General features: G+C 56.4%; 1 protein-coding gene across 3 annotated transcripts in view; it reads right to left on the reverse strand.

The window, feature by feature from the left end:
- Positions 1–23,829, reverse strand: part of SDK1 (sidekick cell adhesion molecule 1) — a 451,634-nt gene that overhangs the window by 77,391 nt on the left and 350,414 nt on the right. For 2 of the 3 annotated variants that reach the window (XM_064478731.1, XM_064478729.1), the window contains 6 exons: positions 19,290–19,399; positions 17,615–17,765; positions 16,815–17,052; positions 8,415–8,530; positions 6,947–7,136; positions 4,364–4,462 (listed from right to left, as the gene is read on the reverse strand). In XM_064478731.1, coding sequence (XP_064334801.1) covers positions 4,364–4,462; positions 6,947–7,136; positions 8,415–8,530; positions 16,815–17,052; positions 17,615–17,765; positions 19,290–19,399 — 904 coding nt within the window. The remainder of the gene's footprint in view (positions 1–4,363; positions 4,463–6,946; positions 7,137–8,414; positions 8,531–16,814; positions 17,053–17,614; positions 17,766–19,289; positions 19,400–23,829) is intronic. The other variant, XM_064478730.1, reaches the window with a different exon arrangement.

The following is a 23,829-nucleotide window of genomic DNA, read 5'->3' on the forward strand; positions in this document are numbered from 1 at the left end:
GCAGAGGAACAAATAAGTGACCTGAAGACAGGACAACAGAAAGCACCCAATCAGAACAGCTGAGAGAAAAACAAGTAACAATGAAAACAATATAAGGGACCTACGGGATAATATAAAGTGTGCCAATCTTCGCATAATAGGGGTACCAGAAGGGGAAGAAAGAACAAAGGGGATTGAAAAGGTGTTTGAAGAAATCATGACTGAAAACTTCCCGCATCTAAAGAAGGAATCAGATATCCAAGTACAGGAGGCTCAGAGGGTCCCAAACAGGAACAATCCAAACAGACTCACATCAAGACAGCATAATCGAGATGGCCAGAGTCAAGGATAAAGAAAGGATCCTAAAGGCAGCAAGAGAAAAACAAAGAGTGAGTTATAAGGGAACCCCCATAAGGCTCTCAGCTGATTTCTCTACAAAAACACTACAGGCCAGAAGGGAGTGGCAAGATATATTCAAAGTCCTGAATGAAAAAAAGAGGCAGCCTAGGATACTATATCCAGCAAGGCTATCCTTTAGAATAGAGGGAGAGATAAAGAATTTCACAGAAAAGCAAAAACTAAAAGAGTTTAGCAACACTAAACCCAGGCTAAAAGAAATACTCACAGGTCTACTCTAAATAGAAAAGAAGCAGGATGCCACAAAAATGAGAAACTTATAACTGGAAAGGAGGCAACTGTCATGAATTGCAAAAAGAATAAACACAAAATTGTAAAAGAAGACATCTAAACCATTAAGAGTGGGAGAGGGGAGCAAGGAAAGCCAGTTGAAAACACTATGGAGATTCCTCAAAAGACTAGGAATAGACTTACCATGTGACCCAGGAATCCCACTCCTGGGCTTATATCCAGAAGGAACCCTACTTCAAAATGACACCTGCACCCCAATGTTCATAGCAGCACTATTTACAATAGCCAAGACATGGAAACTGCCTAAATGTCCATCAACAGGTGACTGGATAAAGAAGCTGTGGTATATTTATACGATGGAATACTATTCAGCCACAAAAACCGACAACATAACGCCATTTGCAGCAACATGGATGTTCCTGGAGAATGTCATTCTAAATGAATTAAGCCAGAAAGAGAAAGAAAAATACTACATGAGATCGCTCATATGAGGAATCTAAAAAAAAAAAAAAAAAAAAAAACAAAACAGAAATACAAAACAGAAACAGACTGATGGACATAGAATACAAACTTGTGGTTGCCAAGGGGGCGGGGGGGTCAGAAGGGACAGACTGGGATTTTAAAATGTGGAATAGATAAACAAGATTATACTATATAGCACAGGGAAATGTATACAAGATCTTCTGGTTGCTCATAGTGAAAAAAAATGTGACAATGAATATATGTATGTTCATGTATAACTGAAAAATTGTGCTCTACACTAGAATTTGACACAACATTGTAAAATGACTATTACTCAATAAAAAAGTTAAAAAAAAAAGAAAAAAGTATAGCGAATGGGCTATTTTTATTTTATGGTTGTCCTTTTTAAATGATAAAATATCTCAAACACGCAGAAGAATACTTGGAATAACAGATCACACACCCACATGTTCATCAGACACTGAACAAATCTTGAGGTTTTGCCAGATTACACTTCTGCTAGGTACATGTGCCCATAGAGGACCTACAGCAATGGCTGCAGAGTTTTCAATCTACAGAGGCGTCTTCATGCTACACACACTCTTCTGCAACTTGCTTTCTTCACTCAACAGATGTTTGTGAGTTTGTTCGTTACTTGAACTGCCGTCACGTCCTCTGCAGTGCGAATAGCCCACGATTCACCTCTTCATCGCCTTAGTGGGGGGGCGTATGGACTGTTTCCAGTTCCTTTTTTCTTCTCTGTTGTTTAAAGCAACTCTGCAGTGAATTGCCTTGTGCTTTTCTCCATGGGAACCAGGGTGAGGACTTCTCCAGGGTTAAGACCTGGAAGGGGATGTTGGCTAGGACATGGGTGCCCGCAGGCGAGACTGTCCCCCGAGCGGCTGTACCAGCTCCAGCTCCCGCACGAGTATAGGAGACGGTCTCCCCACAGCCTCACCTCTGCTGGGCTCATCAGATGCTCTGTGGTTCTAAATCTGGTGAGTGTGCAGTGCTATCTCCTTGTGACCTGAACTATCATTGTACGTGTGCTTTCATGATCAGGAAAACGACGTCAGAGACCCCGTAACAGTGAGGTGCATGGTTGCAGGCAGAGATGACCACCGATGAGATCCTCCGAGGAAAAGCAGAGGCCGGGGTGGGGGGTGGTCTGTCCTGGCAAAGGCCCAGGCAAGTGGAACGGCCTGGTGCTGCTGAGGCCGGAACCTCACCAGGTTTGCAGGGAAGACCTTGGGTGCGCAGTTCAAAGTCATGGCCGCAGAGTCAGGGCGCAGGTCTGTCCGTGCTGAGAGTGAAACACACGTGAAATGCATCCTCTCCCCATGCTCGCCCCCGTGGAGCCCTGCTGTCAGCACTGATCTCAGCGGCCGGGAGGCTGCGGAGAACGCAGAGGTGATCACAGCATTGGGACCAGCCGGGTCCGGCCGGGGCAGCGCAGGGAGCCCGGGGCGGCAGCGCCTCCGCCCTCAGCAGCCCGGGACGCCTGCTCCTTCGCAGACAGCATCGCTCTTGAAGACTCCCGGGGCCGGACATGACAGGTCAGAATCTCGTGTCTAGTGCTGTAGAAGTATTTCCTGCTGCACAGCACGCCGGGGTGTCCCCTGGGTAGTCAGACAGTTCACCTGCTTGTTCTGGAAAAGGCTGTCAGCAGGGCGCTGTGTGGGTTCCGGGAACCCTCGCGGGGGCGTCAGCTCCGCAGAGCCCAGGGCTCCAGGGCCCGAGTCAAGCCTGCCGGAGTTTCTCAGGGGCACAGGATCTGCAAGGCGCCCTTGGCCAGAGGCTCCTCCAGCCGCTGACTGTGATTCAGGAGCAGGCACTTGCAGGGGTCACCTAGCTTGGCGGGGCTGTTCCCCCAGCAGAGCGCTCCTAGCTGCGACTTCAGGACCCGCAGCAGGAGAGAGCGGATCTGAAGGTGCCGATGGCTCCCGAGCCCCAGGCCCCGCTGCAGTTGTCAGCCGTCTGTCCCCTCCCCCGGCTGCCAGTCATCCTCTAAACGACAAGTCTGATCATGTCACTTCACTGCTCAAGGTCCCTGGGTGACTCCCTATGGCCCTCAGCACAGATTTTCAAACTTTTTTTTAAATGAAGTGAACCCCCTTTTTACACCAAATCTCAGAATCCTCATGTCAAAAGCAGGTCTAAGTGTGCGTTTTGCTGCCTACTCATGAGCCCATGTTTACGACCTCACTGTAAATCACCCAGAACACAAGCCGGCATGTTTGCGGGTCTGTTTGCGGGGAGGCAGAGGTAAACACCATCTTTCAGTGCTGAATACACGTGCCCGGTGCCTGGCCTTTAAAGGCCCACTCTGAAAGGTCTGGGCCTCTGGCCACCTCCGGCGCACCCACCAGGTCTTCCCAGCAGGTGCCAGCCCCGCACAGCCCACGGCTCCATCTGGGACCTGTCCACGCACCCATGGGCAAAAGGCAGCCGTCTGTTCAAGGCTTTGGAAGCCACTCATTCTCAAAATAGCCCCCATCCCCGACCTCCCGAACCCAGCAGGCGGAGTGTAGGACACCGAGCGGAGCCTCCAACCCCCTCGCCGGTCACACAGTAGTGTCCCCAGCGTCCCTCCCTCCCGGCACTGTCCGCACCTCAAGGATGGGGACATCTCATCCTCACGTCCCACTCTGTACGCGATGCCTGGCATGTCTGAGTCCCTTCACTGGTCACAGGTAAAGGGTGAAAAAACAAAGGGACCCATGATTTTTCAAAATAAAATTTGCCACCTCTGGGGAACTAGGACAAATTAAGGCTTCTCATCAAAGCGATCAGAGCCGGCCCTCGGAACGGAAGGTTATGAGTGCACTGCTTCCCTGGGACCCAAGCATGCTGTTCCCTCGGGGAACTTCCTCCAGGGACTGCGCGCAGGCCCTGCCGCAGAGGAGGGACGTTCCCGGGACCTCAGAGCAAAGCCCGGGCGGGAACCTTCCTCGGAAAACTAGCCGGTTGTTTCCCAAACATACATCAGAGTAACTGGGTTATTTCAGAGCAGAGAAAAGGTCAATTACAGATGGTCCTGCCCTGAACTGCAAACAAGCAGGAAAGATCCTGGGCTAGAAAAATGTGATTTCACTCTGCAAAGAAACACTTAGCGCAGGAGACAAAGGGTCAAAGCCTCTCTGCTCAGAAAGCGCCAGGTGGCTGTCGACAGGGTTTTTTCTAACCTCTTAGCCATCTAGCAAAATTAGACGAAATCCACCTAGTCGTCCCTTCCCTCTGGGCTGCGGTCTTGGTAGTCGCACCGCTCCCTTACCCAGAACGACGCCGTTGGGCTCCTCCGGGGGCTGCCACACGGTCCGCACAGATGTCAGCCTCACCTCCGGGAACACGAGCCTCACGGGGGGGCCTGGGGCTGGGGGGAGAGAAGACAGTGATGCAGGCTCCACTAGGACGTTATCTGGGCGTGTGATGCGGCGACGCAGGATGCTGCGGGCTGGCCGAGCACAGTCACTGCCACAGTGACACCACTTACAGGCGAGTCACTCCAAGTTTTGGGAAAATTGTAATAGGGAAGAGCAAATGTGGCTCCATATTAGACCTGTTCCTTTGGCTCTAACCCTGGGCTCTGTCTTCTGGGCTGAGTCCTGCTGGTTCTGCACCTTTTGTAGAAGAATGTCACCTAGAGCCTGAAATAGACAGGACAGCCCACCCTCAAGGCTCTGACCTTTAAGGGTCTGACACTTTTCCTTCATATAGAGATAAAAAGTTGCAGAGCAGAGAATAACATTTGTCTTGTTGGACGTTTACAGGGACACCATGCCCTGGCCCACGAGGACGGCTTCAAGAACAAAGGATTCCAACACCAGGAAGTTTGCAACAACCAGCCACACCCCTCCCCTTTTCAGTACAAAAGGAGCCTAAATTCTGACTTGAGGAAGATGGTTCTCCAGGACGAGTCCCCCACCTTCTCAGTCTGCTGGTTTTCTGAATAAAATTGCTATTCCCTGCCCTAGTGCCTCTCTCCTGATTACTGGTTGTCTGGTGAGCAGCGGGAGCTTGGACCTGGTAACAAAACGGTGTTTGGAATCTGTGTGTCTCCCTAATGATGCTGAGGAAACTCCTCATTTTGAATCCGGCTCATCCACTTTCCAGGTTTCAAAAGCAGTGCCCGGGAACTGCGCTGGGGGGCCCGTGAGTGCGAGCTGCGTGAGTCTCGCTGACCAGCCGCGAAGTGGCTTTGTAGAGGGCACCCCGCGTCAAAGAAGAGATTCCGCTGGACCGAGCTGTTCCTCTCCTGGGCTGGACACCCACAAAGTAGCTGTCAGATCAATAGGAGGCCGCAGGCCCCTCCCAACTACAAAAGGAGGCTACAGTGATTAGCCAAATGACACGGCTGTAATCAGCGGCTTCTCCCTTGGGCACACCACCCCTCTCCCGCGCTGGCCCAGAAAACCAAGAGCTGACGTCCACAGATGCGGGCACTAGTCCTCCTGCGTGGTCCGATGCACCGGCGATTCAAAACCAGTTATGTTTCGAATAGCAGGCCCTCGTAAAATGCATTTACTTGAACGGACAGGCGTGTCAGCGTGTGGCCAGCTTGGGGACTTCCTGCTGGAACTTAATGGCTGGCTGACTCCCAGGTAAGAGGCCACGAGCATGGAACAATCAATACAGAATTAGAACGGCATGTGTTACAGTCACCCCAGGGCTGCTGAATTCTGCCTCCTGCTCTTAAGCTGAGAAGAGTATTTTAAATTGTAAACGTGTGCTGTGAGCCCTGGGTAAGGAGGAGGCCACGGGCTCACGCGGCAGGACCAATCCACAAATATGAAACTCTGATGTCAGTCTTACGTGGCATCTGCCCCCTCACTGTCCCCAAGGGTGGTCCCTGCGTCACACTGAAATGTGGAGAAGGAACACATTTATTTCAGGATTGTGTGTGAGAGAAAAACAGAAATCTTTCCATGACTCACCAGCCGAGGCTGTGTTACAACTGACGGAGTGTGAGGAACGGTTACTCAAACGCCCCTTTAACTTTTCACCTGTGTGACCCTAGACATACCATGTAGTTTTGCAAAGAAATGACTTTCAGGTCACATGCTCCCTCTCAGAGCCCAGCTGCCCTGAGACCTGTCCTCAGGGGAGGACGATGATCGAGGTGGCCTCCCTGCCCCCGACCCAGGGGAAGCCCAGCAAAACGGAGAGACCGCGGTCCAGTGCGCTTGTGGGCTGATTTAATGACTTCAGTAAAGATGCTTCAGGAAATCTCCGGTGGTTTCACGTCCGTCAGCTGCTTCTGATCCCCACAGTGGGTTTTGGGGGGAGAATACGTGTCACAGCCTACCATGATCACGTAAAGGCGCCGACCTCTAAGTACTTGACGTCTGCGAAGGGGAGGGACACACTTACTGATGACAACGTCGTCAAAGCGTGCTTGTTACTCAGGCGGGGACGGGGTCTGGGGCCGGGGACCCAGCAGACGCACCCCGTGCAGAACCTCCAATGATCTCTTGTCACGCACACGCCGAGAGCATGGAGGCACTTGGGTGGGAGTGGGCGCCTTCAGCCAGATTTGTGCCAACACCGCCAACGGGGAGGTCCCAAATTTCCTGCCCGCACCCCCCCCCCCGCCCCAGCCCGGCCTTGAGGGTGGACGCGGCCCCCAGTAGAGCCGCGACGGAAACTCCACACAGGCTCAGGTCAGGCCGGAACGCCCACTCCAGCCGCAGCTGGCCAGAGGAGTGCTCAGTGACCCCAGATCAACTTTGTTTTGTTTCCCTCTGCTGAAAAAAGGAACAAGTGTTTTGAAAATTAACTTAAACGTGACAACCACCCACACGGCTTGGGTCGCGAAGGCAAAGCCGGGAGGTGGGCCGAGGCACAAGGGGACACGTACCGTCATCCTTGGTCCGTTCCAGGATGGGGGGTGTGCTGGGGACCCCATTCCCGATGCGGGTGAACGCAAGCACCTGGAGTTCGTACAGCACAAACTTCCCCAGACCTGCCAGCAGCGCCGACTGCGTGTGGTTCCCTCGCACCACGTGGCTTCTGGGCTCAGGATCCAGGTCTTTGGCCCGGAACAGAATCTGAGCATCAACACAGAAGGCAGGGGAGTCAGGTCACGGGGATGCCGTGTGCAGGAGGGGCCTGGGGACCAATCGGCCAGGACCCGGCAACTGAGTGTCCTCCCCCAGGGCCGCTGTGTGGAGGGGCTGTGAGTCTAACTCCTATTTGCTGGCATTTTGGGGAAAAGATGGCGATGAAGCAGTTGGGGCTGGAGCTATGGCCCTGCCCAAGGCTGGGCTGGGCGGCGGGACTCCCTGCTGTAATTTACAGGCTTTGAGGCTCCCAGCAGCAGCCATTAAAACGAGGACTTGGTATGAACCAGACACATCCTGCTTCCTGCAAAGGGAGCCAACTGCCCTCCCAGTTGCCTGGCTTATGCGGAGACTGTTATCCACCTGAACTGAGGCCCCACCTCCAGCCACGCACTGCCCACAGGGCCATCCTGAGAGGCACCCCCATGGCCCACCTGCTCCTGCTCATTCCCTAGGGCCACCTTCTCTGAACTGGCCCCTAAGACCAGTGACCGGAAGGCTGGGAGAGACGGGTCAGCAGGGAGGAGTGTGAAAACAAGCGCTTCGCTCCAGGGTCGGGTGCGGGCGGGGCGTGGCTTGTTGGCCACGGAACCCACTCGGCGGGATCCTCATGTCTGCAGGGGCCACAAAGGGCAGATTAGAATGCCTGGGGCGGGGCGTGAGAACAGGTCGGGAAACAGGACAGATGCCGGAAAGCAAGGAGGTAAAGGCCTGCTAGGAGTCTGTGCGGCTGCGCACAAGACCGCCGGGCCTTCCTGGACAAATGCAGGGGCTTCATTCTGCTGCCTGGGTGGTGATGAAGCAAGAACAGCGCAGGTTTTTAAGGGTCCAGGTAAATGCAGGCAAAACTAAATCCAGAAACGGCTCCCAGAGAAGCTGGCAGGTGTCCAACCCTGACGGTGGAGGCCACTGCCCGGGCCGGGCCAGGGTGGCGGTGACACCCACGCAGACACGCATGCAGGTCTCTAATGACGGAACCGGCACGTCACAGGAGAACCCGCTTCATTCTCGCGCCAGCCCTGCGAGGGGGCTACCGTCGTCGCCCCCTTGCACAAGCCGGGAAACGGGCTCAGCGCTCGAGTCCCTGTTCTGGCCTGTTGGGGTCACACCAATGCCTAAGCCCCACACGGTCATGAAGCTTAGATGAGACAACAGACATGAAAATCAGGAACCAGGCCAGGGCCGGAGAAGATCTCAGAAAACAGGAGCTCGCTGGTTTGAGGGGTGACGGCTGGTGGCGCCTTCACAGCATAAACATACACCTACCTTGTAGCCCAGGATTAGCCCGTTCTGGTCCTGCTCCGGCACCGAAGCCCACGTCAGCAGAATCTGGGTGGAGCTGACAGCCTCGGCCGACACATTTTCAGGGGCGGCTGAAGGAACTGCACAGAACGAACTGAATCAATTGGCACCCAAAGTCTAAAGGCTGCGGTGAATAAAGGTCTAATTTTTACGCGCGTTATCAAGTTGTCCTTGAAACGGCAAGGTATTCTGAGTGTCTTGTCGTGATCAGATTAAATCTGCAGGGCTATCACAGAAACGTATATCTCTTTAATATTAGCAACAAATTCCATAAACCCTGGGTGTTCAGGAGTTCAGTTTTACCTGAGTCCTCGCAGCAAGAAAACATGCTTGGTCTGATTCTCACACTAACTCGCGAGAACCGTGACTTCCTCTCCGGAGGGGATCCTCGCTTTCAGACGAGCGTTCACTGACATCTCTGAGCACGGCGTTTTGTTAGGGGACGGGCGGGTGGAGGGGGGTGGGGCTGAAGCTATGATCCACACTGGGGAGGTGGGGAGGGAGGTTACTCCATGCGCACCCCTGTTGGGGGAGCCTTCAGGGCCCTGACTGCATTTAGTCCTCACGATCACCAGGCGAGGGAGCTGTTGGTACCCGCCTTCCACAGAAGGGGAAACCGAGGCTGAAGAAAATCACCAACGTCCCACGTTAATGGGTCTGGAGGTGAGCTGAGCACCCATATGATGTTCACATTCAGGGCACTAATCTGTCCCGAGTCGTCTGCAATGGTCCACACGTTACACGTATGAGGACTACAGTCCACTTTTAAAGCAAGGACTCTGTGTTCTAGACAATCTCAGTTTGCTTCGCTGATTTTCCTGTGGGCCCATTTCAACCTCAGACGTCATTCAGACGGGAACAGATGGTCGTGGAGGGCCCCCAGCAAAGTCAGGGTGTGCCGTCTGCAGACAGGTACGGAGCGAAGGGCCGCTACCAGCCATGGCCTGAAGGTCCCCCGCCCCCCGACTCTGTGGTCGAGAAGTGGGGGAACCGTCAGGTTCAGGAATCTCATGGGCTCACAACACGTGCTGGGACCCTGGCACCTCCCTGGTCACCCCTCAGGACTCCCTGGGGACTGTGTCCTGCGGCAGAGGAGGGTCACCTGCCCTGCCCGTGGTGACATGCAGAGAAATGGCGGTCACCACTTGAGGCCGTGGGCCCAGAGGCTCACGGGAAGGGGGTGCTCCCAGCTCTGGGGGGTGACCAGATGCCACGTGGCCTGGAAGCTGCTCTCCCCCGGGCTGCTGCCCCAGGCAGGCTGCTCTCGATGAGTCCCCTCACCCCACTGGGGCCAGGCGCTCGGCCTTGCTACTGGCGGGTGATCATAGGCTGTTTGTTCCGAGGAAAGTGAAACGATGAAGCTGTAACTGCCAGGAAGAGGATGAAGGAAAAGCTAGGACACACCAGCCGGCCACACAGAGGGGCTGTTTCTTGCTCCCTGCGGTCCTGCTGGGCTCCAAACAGTGGGGTGCTGGGGCCCCCAGGGGTTTTCTCTTCCCTCCAGCCATGGGCCCACTCACTCACTCATTCATTCATTCACTCATTTATTTACTCATCTACCCATCCATCCATCCACCCACCCACCCATCCTTCCACCCATCCACTCTCTCACTCACTCTCTCATGCACCCACACCTCCTCCTTCCAGCACAGCCACAGGAAGGCAGCCGCGCTAGCCAGTCTGAACACTCTCTCCAACATCTGATTCTTAGATTGTCTACACCAAATTGATCTGGTTTCTGTTATGGGTTGAACTGTGTCCCCTCGAATTCCCATACTGAGGTCCTAACCCCTAGTATCCAGAATGCAAGCTTATTTGGAAACTGCGTCACTGCAGGTGTAATTAGCTAAGAGGGGTCACACTGGGGTAGGGTGGCCCTAGCCGAACATAATGGTGTCCTTAGAAGAAACAGCTGTGCACATAGGAACAACTCCACGGCCAGACTGGATTTATGCCATCAGAGCCAAGGAATTTCTGGAAGCCGGAAGGGAGGCCCCCCGGGGCCTCCAGCACGGCTCTGCTGATCCCTCTGCTGATCTCTCGGTCTCCGACTTCTGGCCTTCAGAACCACGAGGGAGGAGAAACTTTCTCTGGTTTTAAGCCGCTAGTTTGGGGTACTTTGCTGTGATAACCCCAGGAAGCAGATAGAGTCTTTAAGGAAAAACGCCAGAATTCACGAGGTCCTAGAAGAGGGGCTGCTACGTTGTTGGCGGGCTGGGCCGATCACTGCCACAACCAGCAGCCTCGCTGACGGAGGCTGAGTGAGTGATGAGGCCTGGCCAGCAGGCCGCAGCCTCCCAGGGCGGGTTGTGGGGGAACTCTGGGCCTGGGGGGCTCAGCCACCTCTGTCCCCTCTTGTCCCCAGAGGGGCAGTCCTGGGGAGCATCCTTCACTGTCTCCTGCGGGTCAGCCTTGGAAACCATAAGTGCCCCAGTCTCACCGGAGATCTACAAGTAACAGCTAGTTTTCTCAGTTGCGGTAACGTGTGCATCCAGTTCCTGGGGGGCCGTCCACGTCCCCAGGGGATGTGGGCACCGTAACTGGGCCCCGGCGCCTAGAACACGGCGGGGTTCCTAACGAGGCAGCAGGCAGAGAACACGGCCGGGTTCAGGGGTAAAATTTCAGCTGATTCAAGTCTCACCAGGATAAAATCTGCATTTAGTTACAAAGCATTTACGTTTTGCAGACTTGTGAATAAAAGCCTCGCCCCTCTCCCTGATTTGAGGGAGATTCAACTCCTTCCCTGACGTGACATCCTGAGTTTTGAGAACATCCTGGAAACTCCCCTTTCATTAAAATCAATACCATTTAAAATGCTTTTCCCTTCATTTTTTCTCCCTCCTCCACAGTATTTCTCACCGCTCAGTTTGCAGCGACTCCTCACGAAGTCTCTGATTTTCCAGGCTTCATTTACCCTGATAATGTATCGTAATTTATCATAAGATGTCAGGAGACCGGCTAGATCACGCTTCGAAACCGGAAACCGCATTTAGGCATGGCTCAGGCTGTTCTGGGCCGGGCTGCGAGGCTGGCTTCCAGCGTGTCTGTGCACCGGGCTGGCTTTGAGCACCAGCACGGTTATCTTCACGGAGGCGATGCTGTGGTCCAGACGCGGGTCTGCAGTTTCACTCTGGCGCGCAGCTCTCTCTGGTCCCTGTCAGCGGCATCCAGTGATGGGCCCTGGCACCCCTGCACCCTCTTCACCAAACGTCGAGCAGTGCTTGGCAGGACCAGTTCCCTGAAGGGGCGGACAGAAATTCTCTGCAGGCGAGGGTCCCTGATCAACTTCGGCAGGACCAGGGAAGCAAGCTTCACACCCGCTGCAGCTGGGAGGGGCCTGCGGGTCAGAGGTGGGAGCTTCCTGCAGGAGGTTCTGGAAGTCCCATTTGGAGGTGGAGGTGCGGAACCCCTCGGGGACCAGCCCCGGGTGCAGCACCAGTGCCCCCAGAGGAGAGATCAGCTCGAGGCGGGGTCCTGGGGGGCTGCTCTCTCAGCACTGAAAGTGCCTGAAACCCGCATCACCCATACCCGGACGTGAAGAACAGTAACCCTGTTGTTAACTTGGGAAGGAAACACCTGCTGAACCCGAACTCTTCTCTTCTTCCCCAAGAGATGTGTGTTGAGCCAACATTTCACTGAGCAAACGTTCAGTGAAAACCTAAACATTCTTTCCTATAAGCCAGAACCCTCAGCAGAGGCAAGAACGGGACAGCTGACAAGGCAAAGCATAAGCTGTGAGAATAACTCTTACTTCCCAAGTGAACGAGGAACTGGACCACGGGGAACCCACCCAGTCAGCTCTGCAGGGCCGCACACGCTCGCCCCGGCCGTACGTCTGCACATTTGTCCACTGAGACAAGAACAACCCCACCTGCTCTTCTGGAGACAAAATCTGTACCTCAGACGACAACGCTGCTCAAGGAAGCGTCCTCAGAGTGACCGCGGAAGAGGCAGTCCAAGCCAGAAGGCCGCAGAGCTAGATGCCGACACCCGAGGGAGTTTATGCGCAGAGCGACAACCTCTGCGTCCCCTACCGCGCAAAGACCGCCTCTCAGCAGCTGGAAAGATTTTTACAAAAATACAGCCTCAATGCAGCAATTGTGCCATTGGCTTACTTTGCTTTTTAGAATGTTCTTGAAAACTGAACAAGAAAAATTATTATTTTCCATTTTAAATTACACTTTCCTCATTTTCCACAACGTGTAGTTTGCTGTTTCCTGAACTCCCCGAATCGTGCAGCCAGGTGTACAGTCTGAGGCTGACAGGCATTTTCCCTCGGCTCCGTCGAGAGTATCGCTCCACTGTCTTCCGGACTCTTGTTCTTGAAAAGGTTTGCCTCTTCTGGACACTTCACACACATGGAATCACACAGCACGCGGTCTTCGTGCCCGGCTTCTCCCACTGGGCGCATTTTCGGGCCCCACCCGTGTTACAGCACGTGTCAGAATTCCACTCCCTTCTATGGCTGAACGGCAGGCCGTTGCGTGAACGTACCACGTTTTATTTATCCATTCATCAAGCGATGGCCATTTGGGCTTCTTCCACTTTAGATACTATACATACTGCCGCCCTGAACATCCACGAACACGCTTTCTGCAGACCTCGGTCTTCAGCTCTCGCGGGTGTCCGTCCCGGGGTGGAGTCGCTGGGTCACGGGGCAGCCGTATGCCTGAACTTTGCGGAGCTTCCTGAGGGCTGCACCCCCCCCCCCCAGGGACGCACCGGGGCTCCTGCTCCCCACGTCCTCACCAACACCCGCTGTCCACCTTGTTCTTAAATTCGATTTTAGCACCTTAGGGGTGTGAAGGGGCATCTCACAGCGGTTCTGGTTTCCATTTCCCAGACGGCTGACGACTTTGAGCTTCCTTCCACGGTGTGTTTGGCCATTTGTATGCCTTCTCTGGGGAAATGTCTACTCGGAGCCTTCGTCCGATTTTAATTGGGCCGTCTTTCTGTTGTGCAGTTGTAAGACTTTTTGAATCTATATTCTGGATGCCAGTCTCTTATCAGACATCTGATTTGCAAATATGTTCCTGCCATTTTGGAGATTTTTTAAAAAACTATTTTTATGGTATTCTTTGAAGTACAAAAGTTTTCACTTGGATGAAGCCCAGCTGGCCTTTTCTCGTCTTTTGCTGCAGATGCTTTGGGGTCTGGAAACAAGTTTTCCATTAGCTTCTCTTCTGGGAGTTCATCTGGAGCGCTCGAGTGCTGTGAACTCAGGACCCAGACCTGAGTCAGGCGCAGGCGTGTTGCCGTTTTTGCTGCCCAGCTGGCCAGGCGGGCAGACCGACCTCCTGGGGCAGAGAGGTTGGGTCTCCCCTTTCAAAGGAGGCATAGGCCTCAAGAGCTCGTCTTCACACAAAGACCTCAGGTCCAAGTCCCCGCCTCACAGAGCCTCCAGGCTGAATCTCCTGGTCCCGGATGGACATCAAGTCACAAATCCTCACCTACCCGGATGGGTCTGCAGCCCCCACCCCTGGGGCAGCCGCGCACCAGCTCAGCCCCTCCCCCTGTTTTCAGTTCCATTTATCCTCTGACATCTGGGGGTTTCCCCATGTTTGTTAGGAGCCCATCAGTAGGTTTCAAATTTCAAAAATCTGTTTTGCATTCACAATTTTTGAGTTATTGCATAAATTCTCTCTATATGTTTTAAATATAGAACATTATTACACGTGTATCAAGAACATTTAACACTAACTGCCTGTTGCTGGAGTCAGAGCCGCCCCTCAGAAGGTTTCAAGTTCTCCTCTTTGTCACAAAGATTCCACGGCGAAAGATAACAGAGCTTTTTAAAAGTCTCATGATCACACAGCGGGAAGCTGAGCAACGAGCGTCTCAGTCCTTTTTTCCCACAACGTAATAAACCTGCACCTGAGAGGAAGCGGGAGGGCACCCGAGGCCGCCCTGGCCGCCCCGCAAACCCCCCGGACGCTGGACGCCGTCACCATCTGCCCGCGCGCCGGATCCTCTGTGACCACGAGGCGCCTTCATCACGGTCGGTCCCCTGGGTCTCTGAGCCACGGCTCCAGGGCCCTCCCCGCCCCCCTCCCGCACCCCTGCCTCCACCCAGAGAAGAAGATCAGGACGGAATCAAGTCACAAACCTGCCCGAGAGCGTTTGCTCCAGGACGGGAGGCCGGCTGGAGCGCGAGGCTGGGAGTGGGCTGTCAAGCTGCGTCACCGCCCCCACCCCCACTGGAACCTACACATGATGACAGTGTCAGGTTCAGACCCCTGTGGTGTTGTTGGTGGGAATGGGGGGGTGAGCCAGAGAGGCTGGGAAGAGAAACCTTCATCCGGGGCTGCCCAAACTGTTCCACATCCTGACACCCAGGGAAGTGGCACTAGGGTGACACACGGTGGCACTGAGCAAACCGCCTGCTGCCTGGGGACCCAGACCTTCTGCTGTCCCCCCCCCCCCACCTCGGCTGTGGATGTTACTGCGCCATCAGACCCCAGGCAGCACGGGTAAGAGGGCAACAAACAGAAGGGGGAGCGGGGGGCCAGCACGGCCCACCCAGGCTTAAACCGAGCTCAGAGCGGACCACTTCCTCACCCAGCTTCCCCTCCTGGCCCCACGCCCACTTCAGACTCTCCACGTCCCAGGCACTGCCTCCAGGGTTTTCGTGCACCTCTTTGGAGCACCTAACCGGGCTCCTCCGGTCGGGAGCAGGCAGGGCGGGGCTGGGGTTTTCAGGGCCCCGGGCGCCCTCCTCCCTCCGCAGCGCCTGCGTCCTGACGCCGATGCCTCCGAGGCCGCCTCCCGCGGGGCCGCGCCCACCCGGCCCTCCGCCCTCTGCCTGGTGCACGAGACGTTCTCCCGATGGGCTGCCAGGCACTGGGCCTTCCTAACCCATCCTCTGCGTGTTTCTCATCAAGGCCGTCGGATGCTAACTTTTCCACCGAAGGCAGTTTTCAACGCTTAGAAAATTAATGAGCTTTGTTATTTAAAATGATGACAGTGACAGGGAGACTGTCTTCAAACACTGTCTCAGCCCAGGGCCAGAAGCAGAGGGGCCTGGGGCGTTTTCAAGGACACTGGGGTGGAAACAGCTGCCGGTGGCTTGGCGCTGGCGGCCTCCTGCCTCCCTCCTGCCACCCTCCTGCCCTGCGTGGGTTCCAGGGCGACCACTCGGGTTCTGCCCCCGTGCAGCCTTGAGGAGCTGAGGAAGAGGAAACAGCTAAGGGACGACGGAGCTGAGACGAGAGAGCCTCGGAATTTCCACTCACTGGAGACACCGCCAAGCGAAGGACCTCGATGTCTGGAAGGGACCGGCCCCTCCTAGGGGAGGGGCGGGAAGCCTTGACCTGCTGACCAAGGAGCTAGTTCCCGGCCTCAGGGTTCCTACCTTCTCACGTCTCCCCCGTCAGGCAGAGGTGAGAAGGTGCTCTGAGAACAACTTCTAGCCGCCTGCTCGGTGGGGAAGCAGCGGCCGCTCGTCAGGCGGGAGGAGGCGGAGCGGGGAGAGGGTCTTTCTTTCCAGGAGGAGGCGTCACTACCTCAGACTCGCCGGAAGGAGCTGGTCTGTGCCTCAGTGAGTCTTTGGAGGGTGTTATTAAAAAAGAACACGTATGTAACCGAATCACTGTGCTGTGCACCAGAAACTAGCACGGCGTTGTAAGTAACCACATTTCAGTTCAAAAAAGAGCATCATTAGCAGCACTCTTTCCTGGGCTTCCACAGACTCAGACCCGGCCAGCAAGGGTCCTGGAAACCCCTGCAGACCGGTCAGTCCAGGGAGCCCAGAAGGCGAGTGTTCTGCAGAGACCACTGACGGCCTTCCTTTCCCTCCTGACGATCAGCAGGACCCCGCGCCCCGTGGATGTGAGCAGCGGGCTGTGTGTGCTCCTGGGCAGGGGCTGGGAGGGAGGCGCGCCCACCCTGAGCTCATCCTTTCCCTCCTGGGGGCTGCAGGCCAGTGGTGATCCGTCCTACAGGACAGCACCTGGGTCCTTGAATCACCTCGTGGACAAGAGCCACCCCAGACAGGAATGCCCACAGTGGACCAGAATGAGAGAGAAATGAACTTCTCTGGTGCTGAAGCAAATGAACTTTTGAGGGTCTATTTTTTAGCGCAGGGGAGACTGTCTCCACGTATCACGCACACGACTTTGCCAAGAGGAAGTTCTGAATGGCCTGCATCATCCCTGACTGAAAAGGTGCTGAGTCTGCCCTGGTAGAACTGAGCACCCAGTTCACAGCAGCGCCATGAGCTGCAATGAAGTTTGACGTAAGCTCCTGTCCAGGTCGACCCAATCGCTGGGGTTAGGAGAGTGTCAACACAGGCATGGCTGGGAGGAGCCAGGGAGATGCCCGGGAGACTCGGGGTGCTGGGCCGCGTCTGGGAGGCCCCCGTCTCACCTGACTCCCGCGTGCGGCCTCGCACGGCCTCGCTCCAGGGCCCAGCCCCGATGGCGTTGAAGGCCTGCACCTTCAGCTCGTACTCCGTCCACTCCTCCAGCCCCTCCACAGTGAACTCCCTCTCCAGCCGGTCGCTGACGACCTGGGTCAGAGCGGCAGCCTGGAGGTCTGGGCGCCAGTACTTGATCCTGTAGCCCACGGACTCGGGGTTCCCGTTGTACCGGGAATCGGGCAGCGGCTGGAAATGAGCAGCAGCGTGGTCAGCTGACGCCTGGGCCCGTCCATGAGGCCTCCGCGTGGGCCTGGGACGCCCGTGGGCCAGGCGCGGGAGGCCGGTTCCGTGGGAAAGGTCCTCTGGGCCGGATACTCTTAGAACCTTTTCCGATTTCTCTCTGGAACTTTTCTTTTGTTAAGTGAAACCCTGCTAGTAACTTTGGCTGGGCATAATTTTTTAAATACATTTTGGCTTCATTTTGTGGGGAAATGTTCTGATTAAATACCAAGCTGGCTCCTTCACAAATGTTGAAGACTAGTTCCGTGTTGACCCAGCTTAAGGACGTCCAGGCCCAGCCTGTGGGACCACTGACTTTCCTCCCGTGAAGAACATTCCTCACCCCAGGAAGCCGCTGAGTAGAGGCACTAGTGAACGAGAGGGCCGGGGCCGCTCGGAGACCCCGCACCAGTGCAAATGCACTGCTCTCTGGCTGAATGACGAGACTCGCTTTGACCGGGGGGCACAGGCATGAGTGAGAAACTCCTACGCTCTGGGCCCCGCGCCGCCTCCCCGCCCCCCGACTCACCACCCAGCGGAGCCGCAGGCTGGTCTCGCTGGCGGTTCGCACAGTGACACTGGTGGGGGCCACGTCCGGGGGCGCCTGCAGGGTCTGGATGACCCGGGAAGACGGACTGAAGGGACTGGCGCCCACGATGTTCACCTGCCGCATTCGGAACCTAGAGGCAAAACCATCGGCGAGACTTATTCTGCAGCAAGAGGTGATGTGGAAAAATGGAAAAAACCCCAAAAATCCCCCCAGCAAAGGCAGGGGATGTCTGCCTGTATCATAAAGGCCGTTGCTCAAGGGTGCCCACCTCCACCTGGTTGCATTACACATGCAAATTACATATATGGCCTAAAAGCCTCCAAAGAGTGGCGAACACACTGGAACTCAGCAGCTTCAAGTTCCCGAGCAGAACGTGATTGGACGGGTTCCACGGCCAGAAACCTGCATCCATTGGCTGATTCGACTTCAGGGTGACATCGGGTCGGGGGGTGGTTAGAGTTCCGGGAGCTTTTCAGCAGAACTGGAGTGTCAGAACATCGTCACCAAACGACAGAGGCGGAAGCCCAGTAGCTTTCCGGCGCCCCGTTCTCCGTGGCCGGGGGGGAAGCAGTGGCCCCAGAGTCACCCCTCAGGCCTCTCCCCCCAGGGTGACTCGCCTCTGTTCCCTCATCTATCAAATGAGGGTGGAGGTAGAAGCGCTTTAAAGTCGACGTGAATGTTCTCAGTCTTCTCTCTTTTATATTAATATGGACAATTATTTGAATTGAACTTATGCACCAAAAAAATGTCCTAAGTACGCAGACATATTTATCACAGAGGCTTTGTAAATGTACATGAATTTAAGACAGGAACACTGACCTCTAATCAGTTTCTGGCCTTTGAAATAATTATAGAGCTTGTCCTAATTTCCCACAGCAAGTCCTGGATCCCAACAGCTCATTTTATGCTAAGTGTTTCTCTCTAAAAACAAGTGTATCTTGATTCATCTGCTCTAATCTTAGGAAGGATGTTAAAATGAACATAAATTAAACAGCGCCTCTCGCTAGGTTTAAAAAAAAAAAAACCCCTATGTTTGGTTTGTATTGAAGAGCGCTCTTCACAAAGACGTCGTTTCACCTTTCACTCCCTGAGCCAGTCACTCCTAGTCTCCCATCCCCCGAGCTTATGAAACGCATCTGTCCTGGTGGAACAGTGACACTATCAAGCTGAGCCTCTGCTGGGGACTGGAAATTCTGCCACCGTCGGTGATCTCGCGGGAAGCTACAGCGTGGCCACAGCTCGCCATCGCTCTGCCCTTTGTGAAGGCCAAAGATTTACTGCCTGGATAAGTTTCAGGATCAGGAAGCAAAAGGTTAAACAGCGTGGTAAGGGCTTGATTAGTGAGACCGAGACTCCTGCTGGGCCCGGGAAGGGGCAGCAGGGAACTCCTCGCATGGGGCACGCTAACCGCCCCAGGGGCTCGGTCATTAAGCCTGATGTAACAGCCGGGTCCGCGGCTGCCTCGTCTGCGGTGCTGATGGAAGGGGCCTTGCGGATCTCGCACCGGGATGTGAGCTCACTCAGCTGCGCCTCTCGCCCCTACAGTTCAGTCTCCTGTCACTGCCGCCTGGAACCCCTCAGGTGCACTCACAGACAGAAGCCTCCGCTGGAGGTGCCCTCCTCCCGCCGTGGGGCTCCCCGCCCGCGCGCTCACCTGTACTGAGTGTAGGGCGTGAGGTTCGGGATCTCCAGCGTCTGGGCGTCGGGCTCACTCTCCTCCTCGTAGAGGCTCACCCACTCCTCCTCATCGCCCACGGCTCCAACCTGCGGGAAGGGAGGCGTGGGGACCCGCTGGATGAGTGGGGCGGAGGCTGCTGGCTAGGATGTGTGGCCACCTGGCACCCTCACGTGGGGAAGTTGAGTCCTGCTCGAACCCCCCCAACTTGTGCCTTGGACACGTGGGCTCCTCTGTTCCCGCCCCTGAGTCTGGGTGGGCTTCAGACAAAAGCTCACTGTCACAGCCTGGGCCCTGAGGGTGAGGTCCCAGCACAAACCCCAAGGGCGCCAGGACCACAGGTGTGGAGAGGGCCTGGCACCTCCTGCCTTTCCTCTCTGGCGATGCACCCCAAGGGACCGACTTCCTCACGGAAGGGCCAGAGCCCTTTCCACCACAGCCGACCCAGGGACTCAGTCTCTCCTGCTCCAACCCTGACCCCCTTGGCCCCAAGCACACACCAAGGACACCACCGCTGGCCGGGACATCAGAGATCATCGTGCAGAGAAGGACTCACTGTTGTGGGGGTACTTGGTGGGGCCAGGGCAGCCCCTTCAGATGTAAACGGCCCACCTGGGGTACAGCGGGTCCCTTCAAAGAGGGACCAGCCCTCTGTGCCGGGGCGCCCGCCGGGCCCCTGTGCCGGGGCGCCCGCTGGGCCCCTGGCCTCCATCTCTTGCTGACTCCATTCCCCATCCGTGAACATCCTGTGACCGTCTCGGCTGCCCAGGAGGTATTCACGTGAGGCTCCGACCCTCCTAGGACCACCGTGACCTGCCCCCAAGCCACCCCTCATGATTTCCTGTCACCATCCGAGGCCAATCTGACCACCCTGCTCCCTCGAGGCGTCGGGGGCCCGTCCCAGCAAGAGAGCAACACCGCCAGCCAGGGGAGCCCCCAGACTTCTCTGCAGGTTTCCGCATCCCTGCCCCAGGCGCTCTCTGGGCCGGTGCAGGCTCCACGGCCCTCGGGGCCCGGGGGATACGTGCAGAGGGGAGGCTGTGAGCACGGAGAGTGTCAGGTGGGTCAGCCCAGGGCCCCGAGCGCGTTGCCCTCCATAAGTGACTTAAATGACAGCACACGAAACGTGCTCATGGCGTTTGCAGAGAAACCAGGCTGGCAGGTGGCCTGTTCGCGGGAGGATGGTGTAAGAATTCAAAAGGATCTTGGGAAACTGGAGACACGGACGCCGCGGACGGGATGGGGCAGTGAACAAGGGGGCCTGGCTGCACGTGTCCCAGAGACTAAACGTGACACTAAATACTCAATTAGAAACATGAAAACGGACAGCTTGGCAGTTCCTCCAAAAGTGAAACCCAGTTCACGCCCAGGTCGACACCCAGAAGAGCAAACTGGTTCTCTCCCAAGTCCCGGCGCACACATGGCCACGGCCGCCCTGCGCTCAGCAGCCGAGGTGGAAGCCACACAGCACCCCCGATAGATGATGAGAAACCCCAGGGGTGCAGTCCCACGACGGAACACGACTCAGCCTCCGAAAGGAGAGGCCCCGACACCTGCCCCAATGCACGTGGGCCTCGAAAACGCGATGCCGAGGGAGGACGCCGGACCCCGGAGGCCACGAGGTGCGTGACTGTGCCCATAAAGTACGCAGACAGGTAAACCCACAGAAACAGCGCGGCAGAGTGGGTGCCCGGGGCTGGGGGTCCTGGGCGCGTTCTGGAACAAGACAGAGGAGGTGCTCACACAACACTGCGAACGCTCTGCTTGTGAACTGCGCACATTAAAATGGTGATCTTGTGTTATGTGACTTTCACCTCAGTTTAATAAGTATTAAGGTAAAATATGGGATGACCAGCCAAAAACACATGGAGGGGGAAGATGAGGTCAGAGGCTGGGGGTCAGCCAAGCCGCAGGGCGGCTGCATGGGGCAGTGACATCAGGGAAAAACGGTGCGGCCGGCACAGTGGGAAAGCGGGGACGGTCCCGGGGCCCTGCACCAGGGACCAGCTCTCCCGGTGCTGGAGACCTAGGAGGCCTGGACAGAGGACAGGCCGAGGCCGTGCAGACCCGCTCCACCCCACCCCTGCATTGTGAGGTGGAGAAGGACCAGGCCGGGGGACTGGTCAGTGCTGACCACGGCCAGGGCCACACAACCCTGATGTGCAGACAGAGGATGAGTCGGCCCCGAGTGACCTGCGCTTGCTGGGAACCAGGGCTCACTAGTGCCGCTTGGCGGTCCTGCCCCGGCTGGTGTCAGCAGGCGAGACACTTGCAGTCTGGGGAGAGGAGGGGACGCGAGCTGGGGACAGACCGCAGGCGGCATCCCAGCCTTCTCATGCTGGAGGAGGCCAAGGCTGGACACCAAGCTTCTGGGGGAATCTGTCACAGCTCGGCATGGCTCCGGGCGCCTTCGGTCCCTCCAGGTGAAAGCAGATGGTGCAGGACATGGGGAGGGGCCTGGGCACCCCCCCCCCCGGTGGGGGATGCGGATGGCAGGCGGGCCGGGACCAGGCACTGAGCCCACATCTTCTCCGCTCACACAGCCCCGTTCTAGAACTTGTTCACAACATCTACGAATTTAAATCCAAAATGCTGTGTGCACGAGGTTTGGGGGTTTCAGCATTGAGGCGTGGACCACCCCGTGACGGGTCCTCGGGGGGTCTAACTGAGGTGCTGGGGCTGTTTCTTGGAAGTTAAGTTTAGGGGGAAAAAAGGAAGGAAGGAAGGGAAAGAGAGAGATGACTTGGGTTCTAGGGAGGTCAATTCAGGACTTCTCATTTCTCACTCAATCCCGCGTTTAATGCCCCCGGAGGTGCTGGTATCCAGGGCGGCTGGCGCTCGGGGTGGGGGCTCTGCTCACGGCCATCCGGGCGCTGCTGCGGGGCTAGGCGGTGCCTCCCACGTCCTCGCCGAGTCTGGACCACCTTCTCGCTCCCACAGCGCAGCGCGAAGCTGCAGCTGAGACCTCCTGGCCCAAACGCCTGAGTATTTACCCTCCGATCCGTTACAGCAAAGTCTGCCGAGCCCTGCCCGTGTCCCTCTGCCGCCATCCCCGGGCGTCTCCTACGCTTGCTGTCACTCGTTTCACGGGCTCCCGAAGTGAGTTCGGGGTCTGACTCATCATGGAACCCCCGGCATCTCTCCTCACCGGGTCCAGCCCAAACTCGGGGCCTAGCCAGCTGGGTAAACACACGGACGAATCTACAAACGAACATGTGCACGACTTCAGAACCGGCACTGAAAGCGGGCTGCCTGCGCTGAGCTCCAGAAGCAAGTTAGCACCGAAAATGTAATTTCACTTACAGACCTCGGGAGAGGCAGGCTTACATTTCTTCAGTGAAAGGCTTACACTTCAATCTAAAAAGACGAGGATCCTTCTCAGTGAGGAACAGAGGTCCTTTGATGCTCACTGGGCTCTCTGGTTAGATTTCAGGGCCGTCACGGCGGAGCGTTCGAGAAGTCACCTGCCGTTCACTGACGGTGAGCTGGTCGGGGGCGAGGCGGTCACTGATGGTGTGCTGGACGGGGGCAAGGCGGTCACTGACGGTGTGCTGGACGTGGGCAAGGCGGTCACTGACGGTGTGCTGGACGGGGGCAAGGCGGTCACTGACGGTGTGCTGGACAGGGGTTGAGGCGGACTCTTTAAACATAAAGCAATTCAGAGCTCCGTGGGGAAGCTGGGTTTTTGACAATTTTTTCCCTTCTTTTCCTTGGAAAGCTGACAAACAGTGCTTTACAACACTTATGACAAGACCAGAAATGCCACACATTTCAAATACCGTTCAGCAGGGGGTGGTCATTAGGGTCCATTAGGGACACGGTGTCCCACCGTGTTGCACGGGATGGCTCGTGCGGCCGGTACTGGGCACTGGCTGGCCCGGAGGGGGGCCGGGCGACTTTGGCCATGTGTGCTTTGTAACACCTGGGGTCCTGGACCCCATCACCCTTGCCAAGTGGCCGTGGTGAGCTCCGCATGCCAGAGGCTGGGAGGTCCAGGCCACGTGGGGGACCAGCATTAACCTCATCTGAACGGTAACTGCAGACGGCGAGGAGGCGCGTGAGTCCGCAGCTGTGCGCGGGGTGCGGTGGGGGGCTGGGCAGGACGGAGGCGGGAGGGAGGAACTAGCTCTCTTTTCATCTGCAGCTGAGGACGGGAGAAGGATGCTCCAAGAACTCACTCCGTGGAAACCGGCCAAGCCCGGTGTGCCCTGCTTGGCTGAGACTCTGGTGTCAGCAGGAAGACTGCCTGTCAAGCAACTTCCACAGTTCCCGAGTCCCCTTGCTCTGAGCCGTGTCCCACACCCGAGCCAAGGCCTCCCGGGGAGGCGGCTGGAGGGCACGGAGGAAGCGGGGGAACGGCACGTGGCTCCGCGTGGCCCTGTCGGCAAGTCGCAGCACAAGCAGGAAGCAGGACTCAGGCCTGAACGGGGCTCTAGGCCAGTTCCCGAGAAAAGGAGTCCGGATGGACTGCAACCCTAATGAACGGGCGGGGGGGCGGGGAGCACTCAGCCTGGACTGA

Source organism: Camelus dromedarius, chromosome 24, assembly GCF_036321535.1.
Source record: "Camelus dromedarius isolate mCamDro1 chromosome 24, mCamDro1.pat, whole genome shotgun sequence".
Classification (NCBI taxonomy): domain Eukaryota; kingdom Metazoa; phylum Chordata; class Mammalia; order Artiodactyla; family Camelidae; genus Camelus; species Camelus dromedarius.